Source organism: Leptonychotes weddellii, chromosome 13 (genome assembly GCF_054177405.1).
Source record: "Leptonychotes weddellii isolate Sample4059 chromosome 13, ASM5417740v2, whole genome shotgun sequence".
Classification (NCBI taxonomy): Eukaryota; Metazoa; Chordata; class Mammalia; order Carnivora; family Phocidae; genus Leptonychotes; species Leptonychotes weddellii.
The window spans coordinates 200,486-222,481 of NC_138381.1; the positions used below are offsets into that span (position 1 = coordinate 200,486).

Genomic DNA, 21,996 nt, shown 5'->3' on the forward strand with positions numbered 1-21,996 from the left:
TTTTTTTTTTAAAGATTTTATTTATTTATTTGAGACAGAGAGAATGAGAGACAGAGAGCATGAGAGGGAGGAGGGTCAGAGGGAGAAGCAGACTCCCTGCTGAGCAGGGAGCCCGATGCGGGACTCGATCCCGGGACTCCAGGATCATGACCTGAGCCGAAGGCAGTCGCTTAACCAACTGAGCCACCCAGGCGCCCTGCCCTGGGAATTCTGATGTGACTTTGAAAAACCCCTCAACGGAGGTCAGGATCAGAGTAGGCATGCTGTGGTTACCAGCCATTCCCTTCCTCTTCCTCAAGGAGCTTGAGGAGGTGCCTGGGGAACTCAGGAGAGCAGCAGTTTCCTGACACTGGGAATCCTCCCACTTGGGGTCAGAAGTCGTAAATGAAGTGGTGCCAGGAAATCATTTACGCCTTGCTTAGGTTATAGTGGTCAAGGGCAGATACTGCCGAGGTCAGTGAGGAACTGCCCACAAGCACTTTTCTGAGAAGCACACTGCTGCTCTGTTCACTTTGAAATAACTTAGGGTGTGTGTTCTGAATTCTACGTTGCAGGTGGTGGTATAAACATCAGGTGATGACCAGCTCCCCCTGCCCTCAGCGCAAGGTCAGGATGCTTAGAGATGAGATGGTCATTTGGCTCCTCACATCTGAGCAAAACCAGCAAAATGCTCTTAGCTAGGAGACAGATTTTGTGTGTTAACATAAGCTTTTAGGGACTTTTATAGGAGTCTTTTCTCATCCCTTTATGTCGTTATAGACTGAATCTCTGTATCATTGGTGGACGCACTGTTTTTTGGTATTGACCCTATTGATAAGAACAGCTTAACTGGGCTCACTTTGAGTATTTTTCTTTTTTTTTTTTAAGGTACTTTTCCTTTTGTCCAAAATTTTGATCAACTTTTAATAAAATATTATTACAGTACAGTTATTAAAAATGCAAACTTGAAATGCATCACAAGTTTATTGCTTTATTTTCTTCTTAGTATAAAGGCAAAATAAGAGTTTATAATTCTGGAAGCCCTTTTTGGGGAAGCTCAAGAGGAATTTTTGAAATTTAAGGTTTTAGTATAAAGAACAACTTAACTCTATTTAAAAATCTCCCTCTGCAGAAATGGCAGATGGTGGGGGATCTTCCTCATCTTGTTACGAGCCCTGTTTGGATACCCCAGCTGTTTTAAAGTGAGTAAAAGTTCCACTGTTTAGGCTGGACTTGATTCGATTGTTTCTCCTGGAATGTGGTGTGTTGACTTAATGCTTTGGCAGTGCCAGCCTCCAGACCCCCACCTCATGCTGGGTTAGTTTTGAGCTGCACTGAAAACGTAAGAGATCTACGAGACAATTTTATAGATGTCTGGAATTTGGTAGAGTGATAATAACAAAGTTTCCTGTTCAGCAGCTGATTTTATGCACAGCTTCAAAGAGAGACTGTTTTGTGTACCTCTGAGCTGTCTTGCCATTTTGTAGGAACAGTTTGTCACAGCTCATCCCATGATGGGAAGGAATAAATGGGACATTTAATTTTTGTGTGTTAAAAAAAACCATACAGATAGAGTTTAAAATATGCAAAACCTCAATGATATCATTGACTCGTGATCATACATTCTAATAAAGTTGTATATAAGACAACTATATGTATGGAACTTTTGGAAATGATTTTAAGGGATCATTCTTAAGCGTTGCATAAAGTAAATCGAACCTTATTGGAAGTTGATGTATAGTCAAATGAGGTATTTCATAAGGGCCAAGAAAATGCGTATGTTTGCTATGGATTTGTGTTTCTGGGTATGACAACCTTGGAGCTAGCAGCAAGCTATGAGGGACAGGATGGAGTGCTGGCTAAGAGTAGGGACCAAGCTAGCTCCTGCTACTTACTCCCATATGATCTTAAGTAACTTGTCTCTGTGCCTCATTTTACTCATCTGTAAGAAAAGGACAATAGTGCCTAACCCATACGGTAGTCATGAGGAGAGAATTAATAGAACAGACTTCTGGAACACTTCTGTCACATAGCAAGTAACATATTCCGTAATCATTAGCCACTGTTATCAGCATCATCATTCACATCACAAAATTTGCAGGAGTTATTGTGATAGAGCTAATCGGGCAAATAGTTTGGGAAAATAAAGTTACCATGCAGTTTTTTGATGGCTTTGACATGAATCACCTAAAAAATGGCTCTTCGGAAATAAAATACATAGTGGCAATTGACAGTCCAGAACATGTTTTTCCAGCATTTTATGTGGGTTCTTGGCTGGAGGAGGAGCTCTATTTAGAAGGTTGGAATGGTGGTTGGTATACTGTGCTGGCCTTCAGTCTTAGTGATTCGCATGAGTTACTTTCACTTGGAGACAGGTCATGTAGAAGGACTGCTGAACAGCTTAATCAGTGACCTGCTGAAGAAAAAGGAGTGTGCTTATAAAATGTGTAGGCAACAGGGCTGGAAAGGATGTTTACTATTATAAATGATCAGCAACTTGATAATAGAAACAAAATTTGTACATAGAGTTCTTGATTTTTAAAAAATACTAGTAACAACGAATTAAAATTACTGCAAACATAGTAGGTAAAATATTATTTTAGATATAGAAGACATATGCAAATAAGTTTAAAGTACCATTTCAAAAGATGACTCCCATGGGTAGAGAGGCAAAGAACTTAAAAAAGAGGAAATTCTAATGGTTAAGTAAACTTCAGAGCCATACACATTAAAATAGTGTACTATTGTTTCTTAGATATTTCAAAGATAAAAAAGGTACTTATTGTGGTGTGGAGAAAGTTAATCCTGTTATCTTTTTGGAAAGCAGTTTGGCATTGTATGAAAAGCCTTAAGGACTCAGTCACCCTCCCTCTTCAGTAGGCAAACTTGTATGCTCTACAAGACTTCTGCTATAATTTCTAGCAAACTGGAAGCACCGACAATCAGTGTCTGATGGTAGGAGAGCATGGTGATGACTGTAATCTCTAGTTTTTGAGCATTTAGACCAGTTACCTTGCCAGGTAGGACACAGACCCCTGACCGTGGTCCCCATGACGACTCCTGAGGTAGGGATGCCAAGTAATTTGTCCAGACTCAGAGATGGACAGTTGGGATTTGAACTGGGAATGTCCTCGGCACTGGATGGAATATTATTTGGCCATTAAAAATGATTTTCTAAGCTTTTTAAATGCCATGGGCATTTGTTAATGATGTCGCTGGAGAAAGAATGTATGTGATTTCCTCACGAGTGAACATGTGGGTCTGGGGAAAGGGAAACACTTTTCACTGTAAGACACTCATTCTATTAATTTTATTTGACTGTCACATATTTTTAAATTATATAACTTGTTTAAAAAATACTGGGCTGGAGCATCTGGTTGGCTCAGTCAGAAGAGCATGCAACTCTCGATCTTGGGGTCTTGAGTTCAAGCTCCATGTTGGGAGTAGAGTTTACTTAACAACAAAAAATTCTGGGCTGGACACATGGCAGTGGTTTTTCCATTCCATTTCTATGTTTTCAAAGTGAACATTTTTTAAATGGAGAAAATATAGTGGATACCTAGCTTCATTTCAGTTTTATAAAAAATACACAGGGTTATAGTTAAGCACAGATTCCTTAATGCAAGTGAAATGTTCAGGCAAAATAGTTCAGACCGTGTGGAAGGCATCACGGCAGAAGCCATGTAGCCCGTGTTAGGAGAAGCTTTGACATATGGAGGCTTTTCCAGAGGAAAAAGACTGGCAGGGAGGCACAGAGTTGGAGGAAGTCCACTCGGTGCTGCCTGGCTGGATGTGCGATCCCTTTCTCTGCAAGTCCGTGAGAACCTCTGTCCAGAAGAAGTGGCACCATCTCTGAAGGCCGGTCTCTTTGAATTCTGAACTCAGGATTACATAATTAAGCTCATGCTGTCCAAAAACACATTTTTAGTGACAATAATGTGTTTCTTGCATTTCAAAATACAAGTTTATTGTTAAAGTTCATTCAATAAACATTTACTAGTACTGTGTGAGTCAGGTACTGTTTGGCTCTGAGGACACATCGGTAAAGACACAGACATGGTTCTGAGCCTCACATTTATCTGCAGGACCATAATGTAATTCATATAGGGGGGAAGAAAATTAAGTACTGGGGTGTCACTTGGTGGTTTACTTCTTTTTTTTTTTTTTTTTTTTTTTTTTTTTTTTTAGAGAGAGAGCAAGAGAGTGAGCAGTAGGAGGGGCAGAGGGAGGGGGAGAGACATTCTCAAGCAGATTCCCCACTGAGCATGGAGCCCGACATGGGGCTTGATCTCAGGACCCTGAGATCACAACCTGAGCTGAAACCAAGAGTTGGATGCTCAACCTGACTGTGCCACCAAGGTGCCCCTGTTTATTTTACTCCTGACTGAGCTAGAGTTTTCTTACTCACCGTTGGAAGCAAAAGGAAATAGGGCCTGCTCTTAAAGTCTCACTATAAAAACCAGCATTTATAGTGTGAAAATTATGTGATATCATTGAGTTGGGGTAGTTGAATGTCCTCATGAATAAAATAGATGAGATACATTTTGATCACTTTTAAGAGGATGTGGTTTCGTGTGCCAACTTCTGCTTTAACTTGGGAAATTTGGAGGTTCTAGGAACCAGAACCAGTTGGTTAAATAATTCACATTGAGTCAGAAAGGCATCTTGGGCTTCCGTTGGATTGGCAGCTTACGCTTTAGGAGGCAAATGTACGTCTATATGTCTGATTATACTATAATGTTAATATCTTCATTTTAAATTATGGTATCTTTGTTTTATATGTAAAAAGTAACAATGTATCTCTGCTTAGTGAAATTCAGGTGTAGGCAGAAGGTTAAGAACTCGCAGGGTCACTTTGGCCGGGACAGCTGTGCAGAGGAGCGTGCTGCTATCCTGAGGGATGTGGAAGGAACATTTTGCACAGAGGCTCTTTGGACCAGTGGTGCACAGTGCACATCACCACCCAGCCACCTTCTCTTCTTGCACAAAAGAGGGAGTTGGGGGTGGCCGGGGGAGACCCTACCTCTCTACACCTGAGACCCTCAGTGACTTCCCTCTTTTCATAGCCAGGCTCCTTGCAGGGCCTGTCCATACTTAATGCCTTGTGTGGGTCTTGCACGGTCACTGATGACCTTCCAGTAGCCAGAATCACAGATGCCCACAGCCTTCGTCTGACATGAGCTCTCCGGTACTTGACCCAGCTCCCGCCGTGGATGGGTCCCTTGACTTGGTTTGTGAGTGTGCCTCCCTGGCCACCCCTGTCCTTCCCTTGGCTCTCCAGTGGGCTGGCTGGACCAGCCACTGCTGGATGCAGACGGCAGTGGTGTCCTTGGCAGAGCCATCCCAGAATTACTTGTAAGACATTCTCTCTAGATGCTCCTTAGTTTTCTTAAGTCCCCAACCCACTCCTTACTTGGAAACAAACAAGTAATAACCTGAACTTCTTGGGCCTAGAAGGGCCCTTGTCTGCATTTCCAGGCTCACGTTCCACCTCTGACCCCATGTCCCAGCTGCTGCCTCTGCCCTTTCTTTGTTCTCTCCTGGCATCTTTATCTTGCACAGGCAGCCCTCCTAGCCTGGCACATTCCCCACTCCCCCAGGACCTCCTGCCCTCTTCGGGCAGGCTAATTCCTTCAAGACTTGGGTAAGGAATCCCATCCAGATGTTGGGCTTTGGAGCCAGATTTGGTGAGTCTCAGCTTTGCTGCTTGCTTCCCCGTGCAGCTTAGAGTCGCTTTGTCTTTCTGAGCCTTAATTTCATTGTACACAAAACATTAATAATGTCTCTATTTGGGGGTGTTAAAAGAATTAGAAATAAGGCGTGTCTTGCACAGAGTGGGCTCTCAGTCTGTGGTGAAGAAAGAGCACGTTCCAGGTTTGGGGGTAAGTGAACTTGACGTGATACTTTGCTTCCCGCTAGAATTCAGAGTGGGGGTTAGATAGGCCAGATAGAACAAGAAGGCAAAGGAGATGTAGACTTGTATCTTTAAACAAGTTACTTTTATTCAATTGCCTCCTGATTATGAAATGTCTATTGAGTTGAGTCCTTATGTTATTTAAAATTTTTTTCATACAGTAAAAAGGACAAAAGTTGTGATTTTACTTTTTTTCTAAAGTACATAATTTATAGTCCTGCTCAGTGATTTTTAGTCTAATTGAATATTTACATGGTGATTGCATAAGTTAATATTTAATATAATAATTGTTATTGGTGTTTATTTTGTGCATTAGCCAACAGAGCAAGGCATTGAAGGGATAAAAATGAGTCAGGGTTCCTACCTGACTATTTTGTGTATATTTATACACACTGACCATTTCATGGTCTTAACTTCTGTGCTGCAGTTTCTGTTTTATTTTTAAATAAAATCAGAATACAATTGATGAGTTAACCCATGAAAATAAAACTGGGTTCTGGTGCCCTGACCAGCACATTCTCACTGTTGGCACAGGAAACCAGGATTTCAGAGATGGGGATCAACAATATAAAGGCGCTGCATTAAGGCTTTTTGGAAACGGTGTGTAGACAGCAGGCATATGGTGGTGTCAGAGCCCTCACGCAGAGAGCTGCTGCTTGAGGGTTTTTTAGGCTTTCTCCTGACCAGTGCTGTGGGGCAAAAGGAGTCCTCGTTAGATGTAAACTTTTTTTGGTGATGGTGGCTTAAGTTTCTCTGTTAAGTATTTTTTAATAGTCCCCAAAGCAGAGAGGAGCATACCCCTCTGACCCTATTGCTCAGGTTCAGCAGTTCCCAATACTTTGTCAGTCTTGTGTCACCTGACCCCTGACATTTTTTATGCTGCAGTATGTGAAGCAAATCCCAGAAACCACATTATTTCATCTGCAAATTATATTCAGAATTTTAGAATTAGTTTTATATGCATTTCCTGGGGCTGCAGTAACAAAGCCTCGCAAACTGGGCAGAGGAAACAACAGAAGTCTGTCCTCTCACATTCTGGGGGCCGAGAGTCCCAAACCGAGGTGTCCGCAGGGCCATGCAGCCTCTGAAACCTTCTAGGGAGAATGCCTCCGCACATCCTCCATGCTCTGGAGTCGTCCGCCATCTTTGGTGCTCTTGGCTTGTAGATGTCTCGCTCTCTAAAAGTCATCCATGGCCACTTCTCTAAAGGACACCATCCGGAATGGCTGGTCTCATCGTAGCTGATGACATCTGCAAGGACCCTCTTCCAAATAAGGCCACATTAAGGCCACATTCTGAGGACTGGAGGTTAGGACTCCAGCGCATCTCTTTGTGTGGGGGACACAACTCAGCCCGTAACGTACAGATTGGTATAAGCTGCCCAGAAGGCACTGAGACAGCATTTATAAGGGCTTTTAAAATGTCACGTCCTTTGTTATATTCTATTTTAGGAATTTATCTTTGGAAATAATGAAATATGTACACAAATTAAGGGTAAGAATGTTCATAGGTGAATAATTGGTATTAATGAAAAATCTGAATTATTTTCATGAAAAATCAGAAAATAATGGAAGAATGGTAAAATAATGACATAACCATTTGATAAAGTATTATGTAGCCATAAATATTGTGTTTGGGGAAAATATATAATTTGTATAAGAGAATGTCCATAATTAAAGCAGGATATAAAATACTGTGGTATGATCACATTTTATTTAAATAGTATAGACAGATTTATATGTCTGTGTATGTGTGTGTGTGTATAACAGAAAAAATGGGAAAGAATTTACTAAAAATATTTGTAGCACTTAACTCTGGGTGTTGGGATTGGAGGTGATTCTGTTTTATTAATAGTTTTCTGAGTTTTCTAAATCCTGTCTGATGAACTTGGAATTAGTGAAAAAAAATGAAAGAATATTTGTTATATGCAATGTTTTTTGGAGTACTAGTCTACTCATATTTGTAGGTGTTCAAACCTAAGTGGGAGAAACATATGGCTGAATTCTAAAGGCATGTCTTAAAGCAGTTGATTGTGTGCAATAAAGTATTTGGAAAAGTACAAATTTAGAAAAGTTCATATAGATTATTACTAGATCAGCATGAATAATGTATCTGTGGACATTTTCTGCAGGAGTCCCATAACTTGGTATTCTAAAAATGTTAAAGCAAGGTTAACAGCCAGTTGTCAGGACCCTGAACGTGTTGCATTATCTTCCCGTGTGTTAGCGCTCCTGGGAAAAAAGTGTTGGGGAGTTGGTTTGAAAATTGTCCTCTATACACAAATTCTTGTGTTTGTTTTTTAATGTGCTTTTACAGAATAAGAAATTGATGTGTTATTTTATAGGGTTTTTTTCAATCTCTTACTTTTAGGTTAAAAATTTTGCAGTTATTTATCTTGTGGATATTACAGAAGTGCCTGACTTCAACAAAATGTATGAGTTATACGATCCGTGTACTGTCATGTTTTTCTTCAGGTATGTTCTCTTAAAGTTAACACTTCACTTGAACGTTGTTGGTCTGGAAGTTTGCTGTAATCAAGATATCTTTACATTTGATGGTATTTATGTAATAAAGTTGAGTAACATCACGAGTCAAAAAAAGTTGTGGAGATTTAATTCGGAAAGAAATCACCATTTGGCATTGTTTTTACTTGTCAAATTTTCTGTTTATTGTTACTACAAAAGTTGACAAATAGCAGTATTAAGCATTAGACATACCCCGTTCCTAACTGGTAGGGAATGTCTGGGTGGATTGTATAGGGTGTGTATTGGCTTTATGTTCTGTGTAACAAATGAGCTCAATGTTCTGTTGCTCAAGTTCGGGCAGGCTCAGTGGGTTTCCTCTCAGGGTCTCACGAGGCCCCAGTCACGGGCTGGGCCCTTATCGGCGCCGTCAGTCGGGGAAGAAGCCACTGGCTCATTGGGTTGTTGGCTGAATGCAGTTCCCTGTGGTCATGGGCCTGAGGTCGCTGACTCCTTGCTGGCTGTATGCTGGGCCCTCCCTGCTCCTGGAGGCCCTTCCATCTCCACAGCCTGCACCATCTCTGCAATTTCCTGTTCTGCTTCTACGAGCCTGTGAATGGAATAGACTCACCCAAATAATCCAGGATTATCTCCTTACTTTAAAGTCAGTTGACTAGTAACCTTCAAGACATCTGCCAGACTCCATTTGTCTGTAACATCACTGATGGTTGGCGTCTCATCACATCACAGTCCCAGGAATGAGGGCAGGAACTTCATGGGATTGAATTTAGGATTTTGTCTACCATGGTCTGCCCTCTGGCTCCAAAGATTCACATCCTTCCCATATGCAAAATCAGGTATGGATGAGGCTTCTTAGGCTCCTGGACACCCCTTATCTGTGGCCCCAGCTCTCCCAGTACACAGTGTGGGACAGCATAGGAAATAGGTCTGGTTTCTCAAGGGGACGTGAGAAAGAAGGGGCTGACACCCCAGCCCTGGGAGGGTTCTGCCTGGGCTTTCCTGCCTTTTCCAGGAAAGGTGTGTGCAGCTGGGCCATTTTTCAGCCTACTGCAGCCAGTAGCATTTTGGGGTTCTGTCATCTCCCTTTCACTGCACCGTCGGTCCCCTGCAGCCCAAGTCCCTGTCCTGGGCGTCTGCAAAGATCCGGGAGGCACACCGTTCCTCACTTCGGAGCTTTCCTGGGCTTCTGCTCAAGGTCGTGTGGCCTCTTCCATGTCTCTGCCATTTCTGCATTGCAGCCTATTCTGCCATCTGGAGGGGCTGGGACTTCATTCTTTCTGTTAGCGGTTCTTACACCACGTTGTCTGTCCACAGCAGGGAGAAAGCAGGCAGCCCCTTCAAGACTTGGCTGTTTCCTCAGGTGCACATCCAGGTGCATCCTTACGACTTCTGCTTTCCCCAGAAGCAGGACAGTGGCCCTGATGTCCTGCCCCCAAGTAACAAGGGCCCCTTTCCTCCATCCCCAGCAGTGCATTCCTTCCTTCCTTTGGAGCCCACACCAGCCGTGCTCCCCAAGTCCGTGTTTCTACGAACAGGCTCTCCAAAGCAGTCTAGGTCTTTTCTGTCATGCTGCTCAAAATTCTCCCCAAACCCTTCAGGTGCGACTGGTGAGGGCCGTCTTGGGTCCAGCCTCCCGCTGCCTGTGGCCAGCCTGACCTAGGCACAGTGGACGCTGGGGTGGAGGAGGCTGCAGAAAGAAGGCGCTGGATGCTGGTGTGTTAGGTCTGGCGCTGCTCTCAGAAGAGAAGACGAACCTCCTTCCACTCTTTCTAAGACAAGGCGCATCAGTACTTAAGTTAATTTTCTCACCAAATGCGTATATTGAGTCCTGCCAGGTTTTGTGGTCTAGCGACAGGACATTAAGTCAGATAAGACAGGGTTCCTGCCATCACCGAACTGCACGGATTGGCAACAGCTGAGTAAATGAGCAAAGGGAAACAGGTGCCAGAGGACAGGTATTTATAGAGACAGAAGTACTGAGTCAGCGTGGCAGGAGCTGAAGGACATTTGGAGGAAGTTTAGAATGAGCTCGTGCATTCCAGGGGGCGGGCACACAGGCATGAAAAGTCAGGCCATATCAGGGGAACCTGTAAGAACGTGGTGGCTGACAGGTGATGGAGGGAGGAACAGGGTCCAGACCCCCAGATTCCTGGGCCCGAGTGAGGATGTGGAATGTTATCCTGAAAGTAAATGTTTGCAGCAGAGAAGAAACATCAAATTTGCCTTTTGGATGCTCAGTCTGGTTGGAAGGCGGCCAGACTGGAGACTTCAGGGTGGAGTACTTCGTTCTTGTAGAAGTGAAAAGTTAAATAAATGAAAACTAATCTTCAACAAACTTGGAAAAATTAGTGCACCAAGGACAACAAGGGTTAATATCTTTGTAAAGTACACATATAAATTCATTTTTAAAAGTAGCCTCTTAAAAAATAAATTTGTAAAGTATCATCTACTTCCCTAATTGTAGAATTGCAAAATATACTGACTTCACAATTAGGACTTTATTATTAATAAAGTGGTACACTAGGCGCTCACAAGAGCACCATGAAAAACTCATATTGTATTTCCTAGGTAAATTAGTAACAACCCTCTGGAAAACAGTTTCACTTTCCAAGTGACTGAAACTGTCCTGTAGGGTGTTTGTCCTAAGGGAGTAGCTAAACAGAAGGCTTGCACCGTGCATGGCGAGCGTTTTTAAAATAGGATTTAGGTTGTTTCCATCTTCTAAATCGTGGTGGATCCTCTTGACTGTGTGTGTTCTTAATTAATGTTAAACAAGAGCTTGTGATGGTGGGAAACATTTTTTTTCACAGAACTCTTTTTTAGAAGGATTTTTGTGAGCATTGACCCCCTGTCTCCTCTTTGCAGGAACAAGCACATCATGATTGACCTGGGTACTGGTAACAACAACAAGATCAACTGGGCCATGGAAGACAAACAGGAAATGATAGACATCATCGAGACTGTGTACCGGGGCGCCCGGAAAGGTCGCGGCCTGGTCGTGTCTCCAAAGGACTACTCCACGAAGTACAGATACTGAGCTCAGCCCAGCCTCCATGCACAGAAATGGTGTGCAGTCGTTTTCATGTGGAAATATTGGAAACTATTTAAAGACTTAGAGAAAGCGTTTGGAAGAGAATACGAAGATGAAGGGGTTGGAGGGTCTTTGCAATAAGGGTTGCATGGCCTCAACTCTCCACCTGCCTGGCCGTTGTATTTTTATATTAGCAAATATCTGTAAATATCTAGCTGAAATAAATAAAATATACAGTGATGGAAAGTCATAATTGCTTGTTTTTTAAGAAACTTGCCATACAGATTACTGATTTTGGCGGTCCGAAATTACTTGTCATCTTTCCCATTGGAGTGGAATTCAGGTGTATGTCCTATGGGGCCACTGTGTTTGGTTCGCCTGGCGCTGGGGATCCATGTGAGCTTCCCAGGGCTGCCGTAACAAAGAGGCCCAGACTGGGTGACAACAGACATGAGCTGTGTTGCAAATCTGAAGGCAAGAACTCCAGATCCAGGGGTGGTCAGGGTGGTTCCTTTGGGGCTGTGATGGAGAATCTCTGCTCCCTACCCCTCTCCCAGATTCTGCTAGTTTCTGGCAATCTTTGGCATCCTTTGGCTTGGTGCTTCACCCCAATCCTGGCCTTCGTCTTCACATGGCCTTCTCCCTGTGTGTCTGTGTCCAAATTTCCTCTTCTTATAAGGACACTGGTCATTGGAGAGGGTCACCCTGCAGCAGCATGACCTCACCTTAACTAACTACATCTGTGATGACCCTTTCTCCAAATAAGGCACATTGTACTGGGAATTACAACTCCTGACATAGCGGGGCGCCTGGGTGGCTCAGTCGGTGAAGTGTCTGCCTTCAGCTCAGGTCACGATCCCAAGGTCCTGGGATCGAGCCCTGCGTTGGGCTCCCTGCTCAGCAGGGAGTCTGTTTCTCCCTCTGCTGCTCCCCCTGCTTGTGCTCACTCTCTGTCAAATAAATAAAATCTTAAAAAAAAAAAAAAAAAAACCTCCTGACATAGGACTATACGGGGTTGAGGGGGCACAGTTCAACCCACAAAAGAATCCAAAGGCTTGAGTTCAGAAAGAATATACACTTGGGGAAAAAAGTGTCTTTTATTCTGGTTATAAAAACAGTGCAATAAAACAATGATTCTTGGAGTTTTCTTTTTAAATATAAAGAGTAAGGGTTGTTTCTTATTCCTCCTAAGATCGTATTTAATCTACTGAAGCGGACTGTATTTTCTGTAGAAACCATGACCCTTCGGTACATGCAGTTAGTTTCCTTGTCACAGTCTTGAGTTTCTCTTGCCCCAGCAGCATGTTGGTGGGTGGGTGGTCGGGAACTTCCCAGGCACATCTTGTGCACACAGGCTCTGTTGTGAAAACTCCGTCTTCTCTCAAGTGAGGAGGGGTGGTGTCTGCTATCCCATGTGTGTCTTAGAGCAGTGCCTGGTGGCCCTTGGTGGTGTGAAAGCACTCTGCCATGGCCAGACTGGCCGACTGGCTGAAACACAAGTACAGACCAGCAAGAAGAAACGAGGTGTGCTTTAAGTGGATTTAAAATTCAAATGTAAATCCTCAGCTTTGTTGCTCCAGCCTTAATTTTCCCATTTACAAAATTTCCCATATCAAATGAGGGGCTAGTGGAAAAATCTCGGTGACCCCAAGTACCTGGCATGTAATAGACATTCAGTATTCTACTTCTGGCTTTTCTCCAAGATAGAACAAACAGCCAAGGATCACATGAAAAACTCACTAGTATTACTCATCAAGCAAATGCAAATCAAAGCCTGGAGATGCCAGTTCACACCCGCTGGGGTGGGTGTGCATAGATCCAGAGGGTCCGATTATTACAAGTGTCAAGGGCATGGAGTATTGTTAGCCTCATACACTGCTGGTGGAAAGGTAGAACGGGGAACCCTCTGGAAAACAGTTTGGCGGTTCCTCAAAAAATAAAATAGGGAACTACCATTTGACCCAGCAATGTCAGTCCTAAGTACATACCCAGGAGAACTAAACACGTCTGTCCACACGAACTTGGACAGAACATTGGTGGCAGCATTATTCATAATAGCTGAAATGAGGCGACAGCTCGCATGTCCATCAACTGCAGAATGGATAAACAAAATGTGGTCCATCCATACAATGGAATATTATTTGGCCATAAGAAATGAAGTATGGATGTAGGCTACAGCATGGTGAACCTTGAAAACATGAGCATAAGTGAAAGAGCCTAGGCAGTACATACTGTATGATTCCATTTTTATGAAATATCCGGAATAAGCAAATTCATAGAGACAGAAAGTAGATTAGTAGTTGCTTAAAACTAGGGGGAGGGGGAAAGAGGGAGGCAATTGCTATGGGTATGGGGTTTCTTCTGGAGATAATTAAAATGTCCTAAGACTGATTATGGTTATGGTTGTACACATCTGTGGATATACCAAAAACCATTGAACTGTATGTGTTAATTGGGTGAATTGTATAGCATGTGAATTTTATCTTATTGATAAAGCTTTATTAGCTGTTAAAAAAACAAGCAAAAAATTACACTCCACATTTGTAAACTTACCCTGTAGTTACCATAAATTTGTTGTATTTATAAATTTATATCTTATTATTATGTACCTACTGTCTACCTCACCCTGAACTTAGTGATTTACAAGCCATTTTCTCAAATCCTTCCAACCACCTGCCAGGTAGTTTGCAGAGAAGGGAACTAAAGCTTAGTTTGCCCAGAGTTACAACTCATTCAGAGGACATGAATTCAAACCTAGATCTGCATGGCAACCAAACCTTGCCTCATTGCTGCACCATGTTGCTTTATTCAAGCTGAAATTAACTAGTGCAGAAAGTATACCAATACCCCTGGTTCTCTGAGCACTGAATGATTTGTTTCCCATCCTCCCCAGGATGGTTTTTGTGCAAAGTCCAGGAATTAGTCTTGGCAGCTGACACAGAGGCAACAAGCCTAGGAGGTACAGAATATATTCAGGGATGCATTAAGTAATCAAGTACCCTAAGGAAACTGACACAGAGGAGACAGGCAAGAGTGTTTATTGCAGGATTACTTGGAAACAATTATTAGTCAAGGGGAAAACAAAATTCAAAGGGTTATTACACAGTTGCTAGTGACTGAAGTGGAGCTACGCACATCGACATAGATGAATTTCAAACTACTAAATGGAGAAGCTAGGTACAGAAAGATACCATGGCAGGATGTCATTTACTTACAGTTTTCAGACGTTCAAAACAAAGATCTGAAACATTAAAACGACCAGCAACCTTGTGTGTTTGCAGTGGATTGTTATGTGTGGGTCCCTACGGTAGACTGCCTCCTTCCTACTGTTCTGAGCCCATGCAGAGAAGAAACGAGGCGTTCCGGGCACTGACAGAATCAAAGCTACAACTACCCTAAAAACCACTCACTGATGTTAACAAAACTACACCCAAAGTTTGGTTCTTCAGGTACTCAGTTAAAATATATGATATGTTCATGTCCTCACCAGGTTTCTTGTCTGAAAGTTGAGGTGCTAGTTGGGAAAGTTTGATGTCTTGAAAATCATAATGGGGAACTTTGGGAGGACTCACTTTATATGGGTGCCATTTTGAATCGTTTTCTCTACATTATTTTTATTAATGGCTTTTAAAATACATCTGGTTTTAGTACTCTTTTGTGGCATTTTTACATTCATCGTCAAAAGCTACACAAAGAACACCCACAGTGTCTTAGTGAGATTTGTATTGCCTTGCACGTGGTATTGGGGCAACAGCCCACTAGTCTTCCCCAGCCACTGCGATAGCTCACGTCCTCCATCTGGCCTTTGATTCTCTTGTTCGGTGAAGTGGTTAAACTCTCACACATCTCCATGGACAAAAAGCGCCATATAAAAGATTGCAAAGTATTTTGAAACTCTTGAAATTCATTAATTAATTTACTTAAAAAAAAAGTTTGAGTAGCTCCTGGGCCCCAGAGCTGAGCAAAATCAATCTGGTTTCTGGCTGCCCTGTGAAGATAACCAAATGATCACATAAAAAGTGAACTTACAATGGTGGTAGTCAATAGGTAGAGTACTAGAAGATCATATAAAAAGTAGATCTGACCCAGATGGGGATTCAGGGAAACACCTCTGAGGAATTTATTTTCAAGTTGAGATGAGGTATTAAAAAGCTAACTAAGTGGGTGTAGGGGTAATTGCATTCCAGAAGGGGACCTGCAGGATCAAAGGCCCGTGGTGGGAGGGAGGTGGGCTTGTCTGAGAACGGGGGCGTGGTTGGGTAGAGTGGGCACAGGTTGCAGTGGGCACAGATGGGAGGCTTTGCCTTGGGAACCGGGTGTAACATGACCAAATTTTAGTTCTGAGAAGATCTTTCTGTCCCCTTGGAGGAGCTAAAAGGGGGTTTGGGAAGAGAGTTAAAAGCCTATGGTGATAGATCAGGCAAGAGACCACGGTTGTAAAGAAAGGAGATTAAATGTGAGAATTTAAAACTTCAGACAATTGCATCCAGAACTGCTGACTTACAAATTAAGCCCTTTATTATTAAACTTCATGTCTTTGTAAGTTCCCAAATTTTGAGTTAAATGAGTTTTAAGTTACAAGTATATGAATGTAGCATTTGATATTGAATTCACAACATTTTACTTAAGTATTCTATGAGTAAACTGCTTGCTACTAAAGTTTCATAAAAATTTAGTTTATATTAGAATAAGTATGTTTAAGCACATGTAAATCCATCTACTACTTTCCCCTTTTTCCTTATGGAAGCATTTTGATCTTTTAAATATATGTGACAGGGTACTGGAAAATAGCAATCCTTTATAAAAATGGTAGGAAGATGTTAAAACAGGTACGATATTATAAAACGCCAAATAACCTCTACAGGTAGGTGTCTGTGGTTTGAGTGAATAAGTGAGATGTTAAATGTCAGACTATGAAAGGGGACCAGCTTGGAACTTTCTTTAGAAAGAAGTTAGTACTTTTTTTGGCAGCATAAATGTTTTTATTTCATCTTTTAAGTAGGTTCCACACCCAATGTGGGGCTTGAACTCATGACTCTGAGATCAAGAATCGCATGCTCTACCAACTGAGCCAGCCAGGCACCCCTAATATTTTTATCTTAGTTAATAACGAATAGAAGCTTTCTCCACCCCCCCCCCGCCCCACTTTTTAAAAAAGATTTTATTTGTTTATTTTGAGAGATAGTGCAAGCAGGGGGAGGGGCAGGGGGAGAGGGAGAGAGAAATTTCAAGCAGACTTCCCTCTGAGTGCAGAGTCCGTCGCGGAGCTCTATCCCACCACCCTGAGATCACGACCTGAGCCCACTGAGCCACCCAGGTACCTAGAAGCTTTCTTTTCTACTTACTTAATTTCTTAAAAATCCTGGATTTTGAATTGAGATCTATGTTATTAATGAGGACTCAAATCTGTTTGGTTTACTTCAATTCAAATATCCACTTTAGTTTCTGCTGAAATTATAATAGCAGCTAAGATGCTTTGAGATTTTTTTGGAGGGGCGCCTGGGTGACTCAGTCGGTTGAGCATCTGCCTTCGGCTCATGTCATGGTCCCAGGGTCCTGGGATCGAGCCCCACATTGAGCTCCCCACTCTGCAGGAAGCCTGCTTCTCCCTCTCCCACTCCCCCTGCTTATGTTCCCTCTCTCACTCTCTCTGTCAAATAAATAAATAAAATCTTTAAAAAAAAAAAGAAAAGATGCTTTGAGATTTTTCACATAATCCAATGGAACTACCATGGTTTTAAATCACCAAGAATACTGAATTTAAATGATGCCATTTTAAAACTTTGGATTAAAAAAAGAAAGACATGGGGTACCTGGGTGGCTTAGTCGGTTAAGCGTCTGCCTTCGACTCAGGTCATGATCCCAGGGTCCTGGGATTGAGCCCTGCATCGGGCTCCCTACTCAGCGGGGAGCCTGCTTCTCCCTCTCCCTCTGCCTGCCGATCCCCCTGCTTGTGCTCTCTCTCTCTCTCTCAGATAAATAAATAAAATCTTTAAAAAATAAAAATAAAATAAAAAAAGAAAGACATGCACCACTGTTGGGAGTACAAAATGACACTTCCTTTCTTAGATGCATTTGACTAAATGTACTTGGCCTTCAGTCACACTTCTGACCCTAATGAAATGTGCACAGAATTCATGGTAACAATGCTCCTTACAGCATTATTTATAATAGCAAGAAAGTGGGAAGTAGCCTCAATGTCCAAGGGATAGTTATGGGAAAGTTTAAATTATTACAGCCATATGATAGAATAGTAGTCAGCCATTAAAAAAAAAAAAAGTATGAAAAGTGTATGAAATTTTCACATGGAAAAAATGTTTATGATATGAAAAGGGAACAGGATATGAGATTATAAACAACATGATCACCCATATATAAAATTGTATGCACAGTGGTTAATTCTAAATTGTAGAATTCTGGGTGATTTTGACTTTTGTATGAAGAATAAGATTTATCTCATATGCAGGAATGTTATTTTTTACAACGAGAGCCTATTACCAACCCCTTTTTTACTTTGGCTTAGAGAGGTAAATTGGACAATTATTTGATTGTCTCTATATAACCTACAAAATAAACTAAGTGTATCTTTGTGCTTCTCTTAGGTAACAACCTCTATAGGAGCGGAGTGGGTGAGGTTGACCTCAGAACTGAACACCGAGCGCCTGGATACACTGTTTTCTTGGGTTTCTGTTTTCTTGGGTTTCGTTTGGTTTGGAGAACATTGCTATCCAAATCTGTTTGAACTAGACAGATTAAAATGAGTCTTCCCAAACACTCTGTGACTGGAAAAGCTGGGTTGGAATGCAGTGATTTAAAAAGCAATATCAATCAGAAAACAGCTTATGATGTTTTTTAAAAAGATCTATATAAAACTTAATTCAGGAAAAAAAAATGCTTTTCTCCCATGACTTATATATACGAGGTATGCCTTGAAAAATTTTACAACCATCTTTGTTAATCACTTTCTGAATTACGTTCTTATTGGATTGTTTGTTCTTTTAATCTTTCATTTTATTAGAATGAATTTTTAAATTAAGTAGTAAAAATCAGAACTCATGCAGATTATTATTTAAAAAGTACAGTTTTGATTTTATCACATTTTCAAGTGACCAGTCTACCGTCCTCAGGTCTGTAAGAAAAAAATTTGAAAGAGGTAATGGTTGATTTATATACCAATTGATGTACAGTTAAATAAACTGGAATCCAAAGCTTTTAATAAAAATACCTTAATTTCCTATACTTATTAAAACATTCGTGGATAGGAAAAATTCAGTACATAGAAGAACATAAGTGTTAAATGCTTTTCCTTTTCCACAGATGGAGTCAGTGTGGATTCACAACCGGAGGTGACTACACAGTGTGGACTCGAGACAACAAAACACTGCTTCTGCATCAGTATCCCATCACTGTGACTAACCATCCCGAGTATCTGGGAGAGAACACCCATGACAATACGCCGCCTCTCTGCATGGAATTAACTGCAGGAAAGGGGCCACGGTGTCATTTAATGGGGACACGGGCAAACTTAGAACGTTTTCAACATTTTGGGAGTCACCGACTCTGCCTCCTCCCCCTCTCCCTCCCCACAACAGGAACACGGGTTTTAGGGGTGTGCAGAATCCCCTCAAGTCCCCGGCACAAGCCCTCTGTGAACCCTGACCTAGTGCAACCAACCAACACAGGTTTATCCAAACATCTCAATTTATTTAGGTCTTTCTATTCATTTAAAAGGCAGTACCCCTTTTAAACAAACTTGGATATTTGACTTCTCATGCTGCATGCGCATCAAACGGTGAGGTTTCCACATCTACTTAATCATTTAACTTGATGCCGAATATTTCGTGGTTTTAACCGAATTTAAAACAGCAGCTGGATCTGGGTGATGAAGGGAAGGGCCCAGGTTCCTGGGCTGCCAACCCCAGCCTGCAGTGGGCAGTGTCTGCCCTCAGGCTCCCCTCTTATCACCAAATCAGCCCTGCGGGAGGAGGGCTTGGCTGGGAGGCTGGGGAGGCTGAGGCCTCAGGGCAGGTGGGACCGGAAGCACCCCGAACGCACCCTAGAGACAGAGTGCCCCCTGCAGTGTTTTGCAGCTCCTAAGCATCAGGGCATGGCTTCCCATTACCTTTTTCACCAGAATACCAGATGTAGATATTTAGAAGTCGCTGAGAGGTGAACCGGCCCTGATTTAGCAGGTTAAGTATGGATCATTTGCCCGCTGACTTAGGATAACAATTGTAAAAGAAAATGGGAAAACAAAGGCACCTAAGTATTCACTCAAAATATGCTTATATAATCAGAATATTATGGAAATAAAATATGGGTAAGCATCTTCATAGGAGTGTCCCAGTTAGTCTACTTAGAAAAGAGCATTGTAAATGTCTTTTATTATTCCTGAAGGTTTTCCATGTAGTACAAAGGCAGTAATCCCCACAGTGAACAAATATGGGATTGTATTTTTCAAGATGAAAGCAATCAAAAGATATGCAAAAGGCAAATACATTTAGTTTCCTAATGATGACCTTACCGTTTGTTCTTTAATAGAATTTTCAATCCCAGCTTGCACCATTAGGTCATTTACATTCTTCTGTAAATCCTCAATGCGATTTCCCATTTCTTCCAGTACAACGTTAAGGAGAACTGTACATGGGGTCCAGAGCACCAGCCAGAAGGCCCTGAAGGCCCTGAAAGACCCTACTTCAAACTGCACCTACTCATCAAGGCGACTGATAAAAATGCCCCAGCAGTGCAACTTTTAAAATGAGGGGGTCAAACACTGCATGTACTAACACCTTCGGATCAGTGCAAATTAACTATTTCCCTGAGGTTTTTGCAGTGTGTCTTTAACCTCTGAGCTGTGAGCTCGGTCCTGAAAACTTGGCTCCCCTTGTGTACATACACACACAGGGACATGAGATGGTCTGGTATGTTTATGTTTTAACCAAACTCTATAATGAGTATGTATATATAATGGAACTTAATTCTGTTTAAAACCAACTTTCCTACAGTTTAATTTTATCATGTTTAAGAATATTTTTTTTCCCTATGGGAACCCATCTACAGAATCAAAATTTGAAGTAAATGGTTCCATATGCAAATACTTTGCATATATTTTCTATGGAATGAATTTAATTGTGTAAAGTAAGCTCTAGCTCGCCAAGTCTTAGGGCAGATGTTACCATTATCTGGCTTTGCTTGAAGTGGAAACAAACTTTCTACTCTAATTCTGTTTGAAATCATGTCTTAACAAAATGGTGAGAGGCTAAAGTTGCAAAACAAAACAAAGGTCGGGAGAGCCATTTATAGTACCCTATGTTGAAGACATTCTGTATTATGTTTGCAAGTTTTGGATTGCTTGGTAGAGTATAAATGTTATTCAGCAGACTACCCAGATTTATTTAGGGCTTGGTGGAAATGCCCCACAGGGTAGTATTGTGCATTGTGTCCTTGTATTTTATCATTGTCATACAAAATGCCCTCTATTGCTGGCCACGGGGGAAGTAAGTACCTGTGAATGGTAATGACTACCTCAGGGTACCATGGAAGGGCACAAATGTAAACACCAGGAAATCCTAGGTCAACAATTATCCACTAGTAGCAGATAAAAAGGTATTCCAGGATAATTTCAAAGTTCAAAAGCATCACAGTATTTGTTATAGGATAGAAAAGGATATTTCTGAGGTTTAATGTTGCAGTCAGAGCTTGAAAATGTCCTTGAAGTTCCTGAAATAGATTTTCTGCCTGAAAAAATAAACCATAGGACAACTGAATGTAATATTTACTTTTTTGGGGTCTCTTGATGTCTCAAATTTAATTAAATTAGATCTATCGCCTTCCTGGGTTTTTTTGTTTGTTTGTTTGTTTTTAATATTTACTCTTGATGTAGGGCATTTTAGCATCATGGAATAGAATCATCCTTATTTAGTTAGTTAGATTTTTGACAAGGTGCCAAGGCTTTTCAATTCAAAGGGTAAGGAAAATCTCTTCAAAATAGTGCTGGAACAATAAGATAGCCAAACACAGGCCTGACCCTTACCTCACACCGTAGGCAAAAATTAACTCAAAATGATCATACACCTAAATGTCAGCACTAAAACTACCAAATGTCCAGGAGGTAACACAGGAGAATGCCTTAAAACTTTGGGTCCCTCCGAGAATTCCTGAGGAGCGCTGACCCAGCATCCAGAGCACCTGCCCGCGGGCATCGTACCTGCCCTCCACCCTCCACTGTGGGCTACTTAGCAGCGGGGGTGGGGATTGCAGATGCTGAGCAACAGACCTTAGAGAAATACCAGTATTGTTACTGATCACAGACCGTATCTCTACGCTGCCTTCCTCGTACCATGTCTACAGCTCCCTGCTCACACCCGTGTATTATCTCCACTGGAGAGATGAGAAAGCAGAGGCGGGGATCAATCCAGAATCTGCTTTTACAGATGAAGAGGCTGCGGCGCCTTCAATCACTGGCGGTTTCCCTCAGAGGGTTTTCTTCTGTTTTTTTAACGGTTGTCAGGAATATGTAGACTCCGGTATATACAACATCTAACAAATTCTTTTCAAGAAGACAGGGCGCCTGGGTGGCTCAGTCGGTT

General features: G+C 41.9%; 2 protein-coding genes across 3 annotated transcripts; one reads left to right on the plus strand and one right to left on the minus strand.

Moving 5' to 3' along the window:
• Positions 1–184: 184 nt before the first annotated feature.
• On the plus strand, positions 185–11,660 carry TXNL4A (thioredoxin like 4A). 2 transcript variants are annotated; one of them, XM_081800976.1, is made up of 4 exons: positions 185–606; positions 1,112–1,181; positions 8,264–8,367; positions 11,242–11,660. In XM_081800976.1, the coding sequence occupies exons 3-4, from the start codon at positions 8,324–8,326 to the stop codon at positions 11,411–11,413; spliced, it is 216 nt and encodes a 71-aa protein (XP_081657102.1). In that variant the 5' UTR covers positions 185–606; positions 1,112–1,181; positions 8,264–8,323; the 3' UTR covers positions 11,414–11,660. The 2 variants fall into 2 exon arrangements, with proteins under 2 accessions (XP_081657102.1, XP_030894293.1); XM_031038433.2 differs by having other exon boundaries at positions 186–1,181.
• Positions 11,239–21,295, minus strand: HSBP1L1 (heat shock factor binding protein 1 like 1). Its single transcript, XM_081802517.1, has 3 exons — positions 21,280–21,295; positions 21,086–21,207; positions 11,239–20,033 (listed from the first exon to the last, which is right to left on the minus strand). Exons 1-3 carry the CDS (start codon positions 21,293–21,295, stop codon positions 19,908–19,910), a joined length of 264 nt encoding a protein of 87 aa, XP_081658643.1. The 3' UTR covers positions 11,239–19,907.
• Positions 21,296–21,996: the final 701 nt, after the last annotated feature.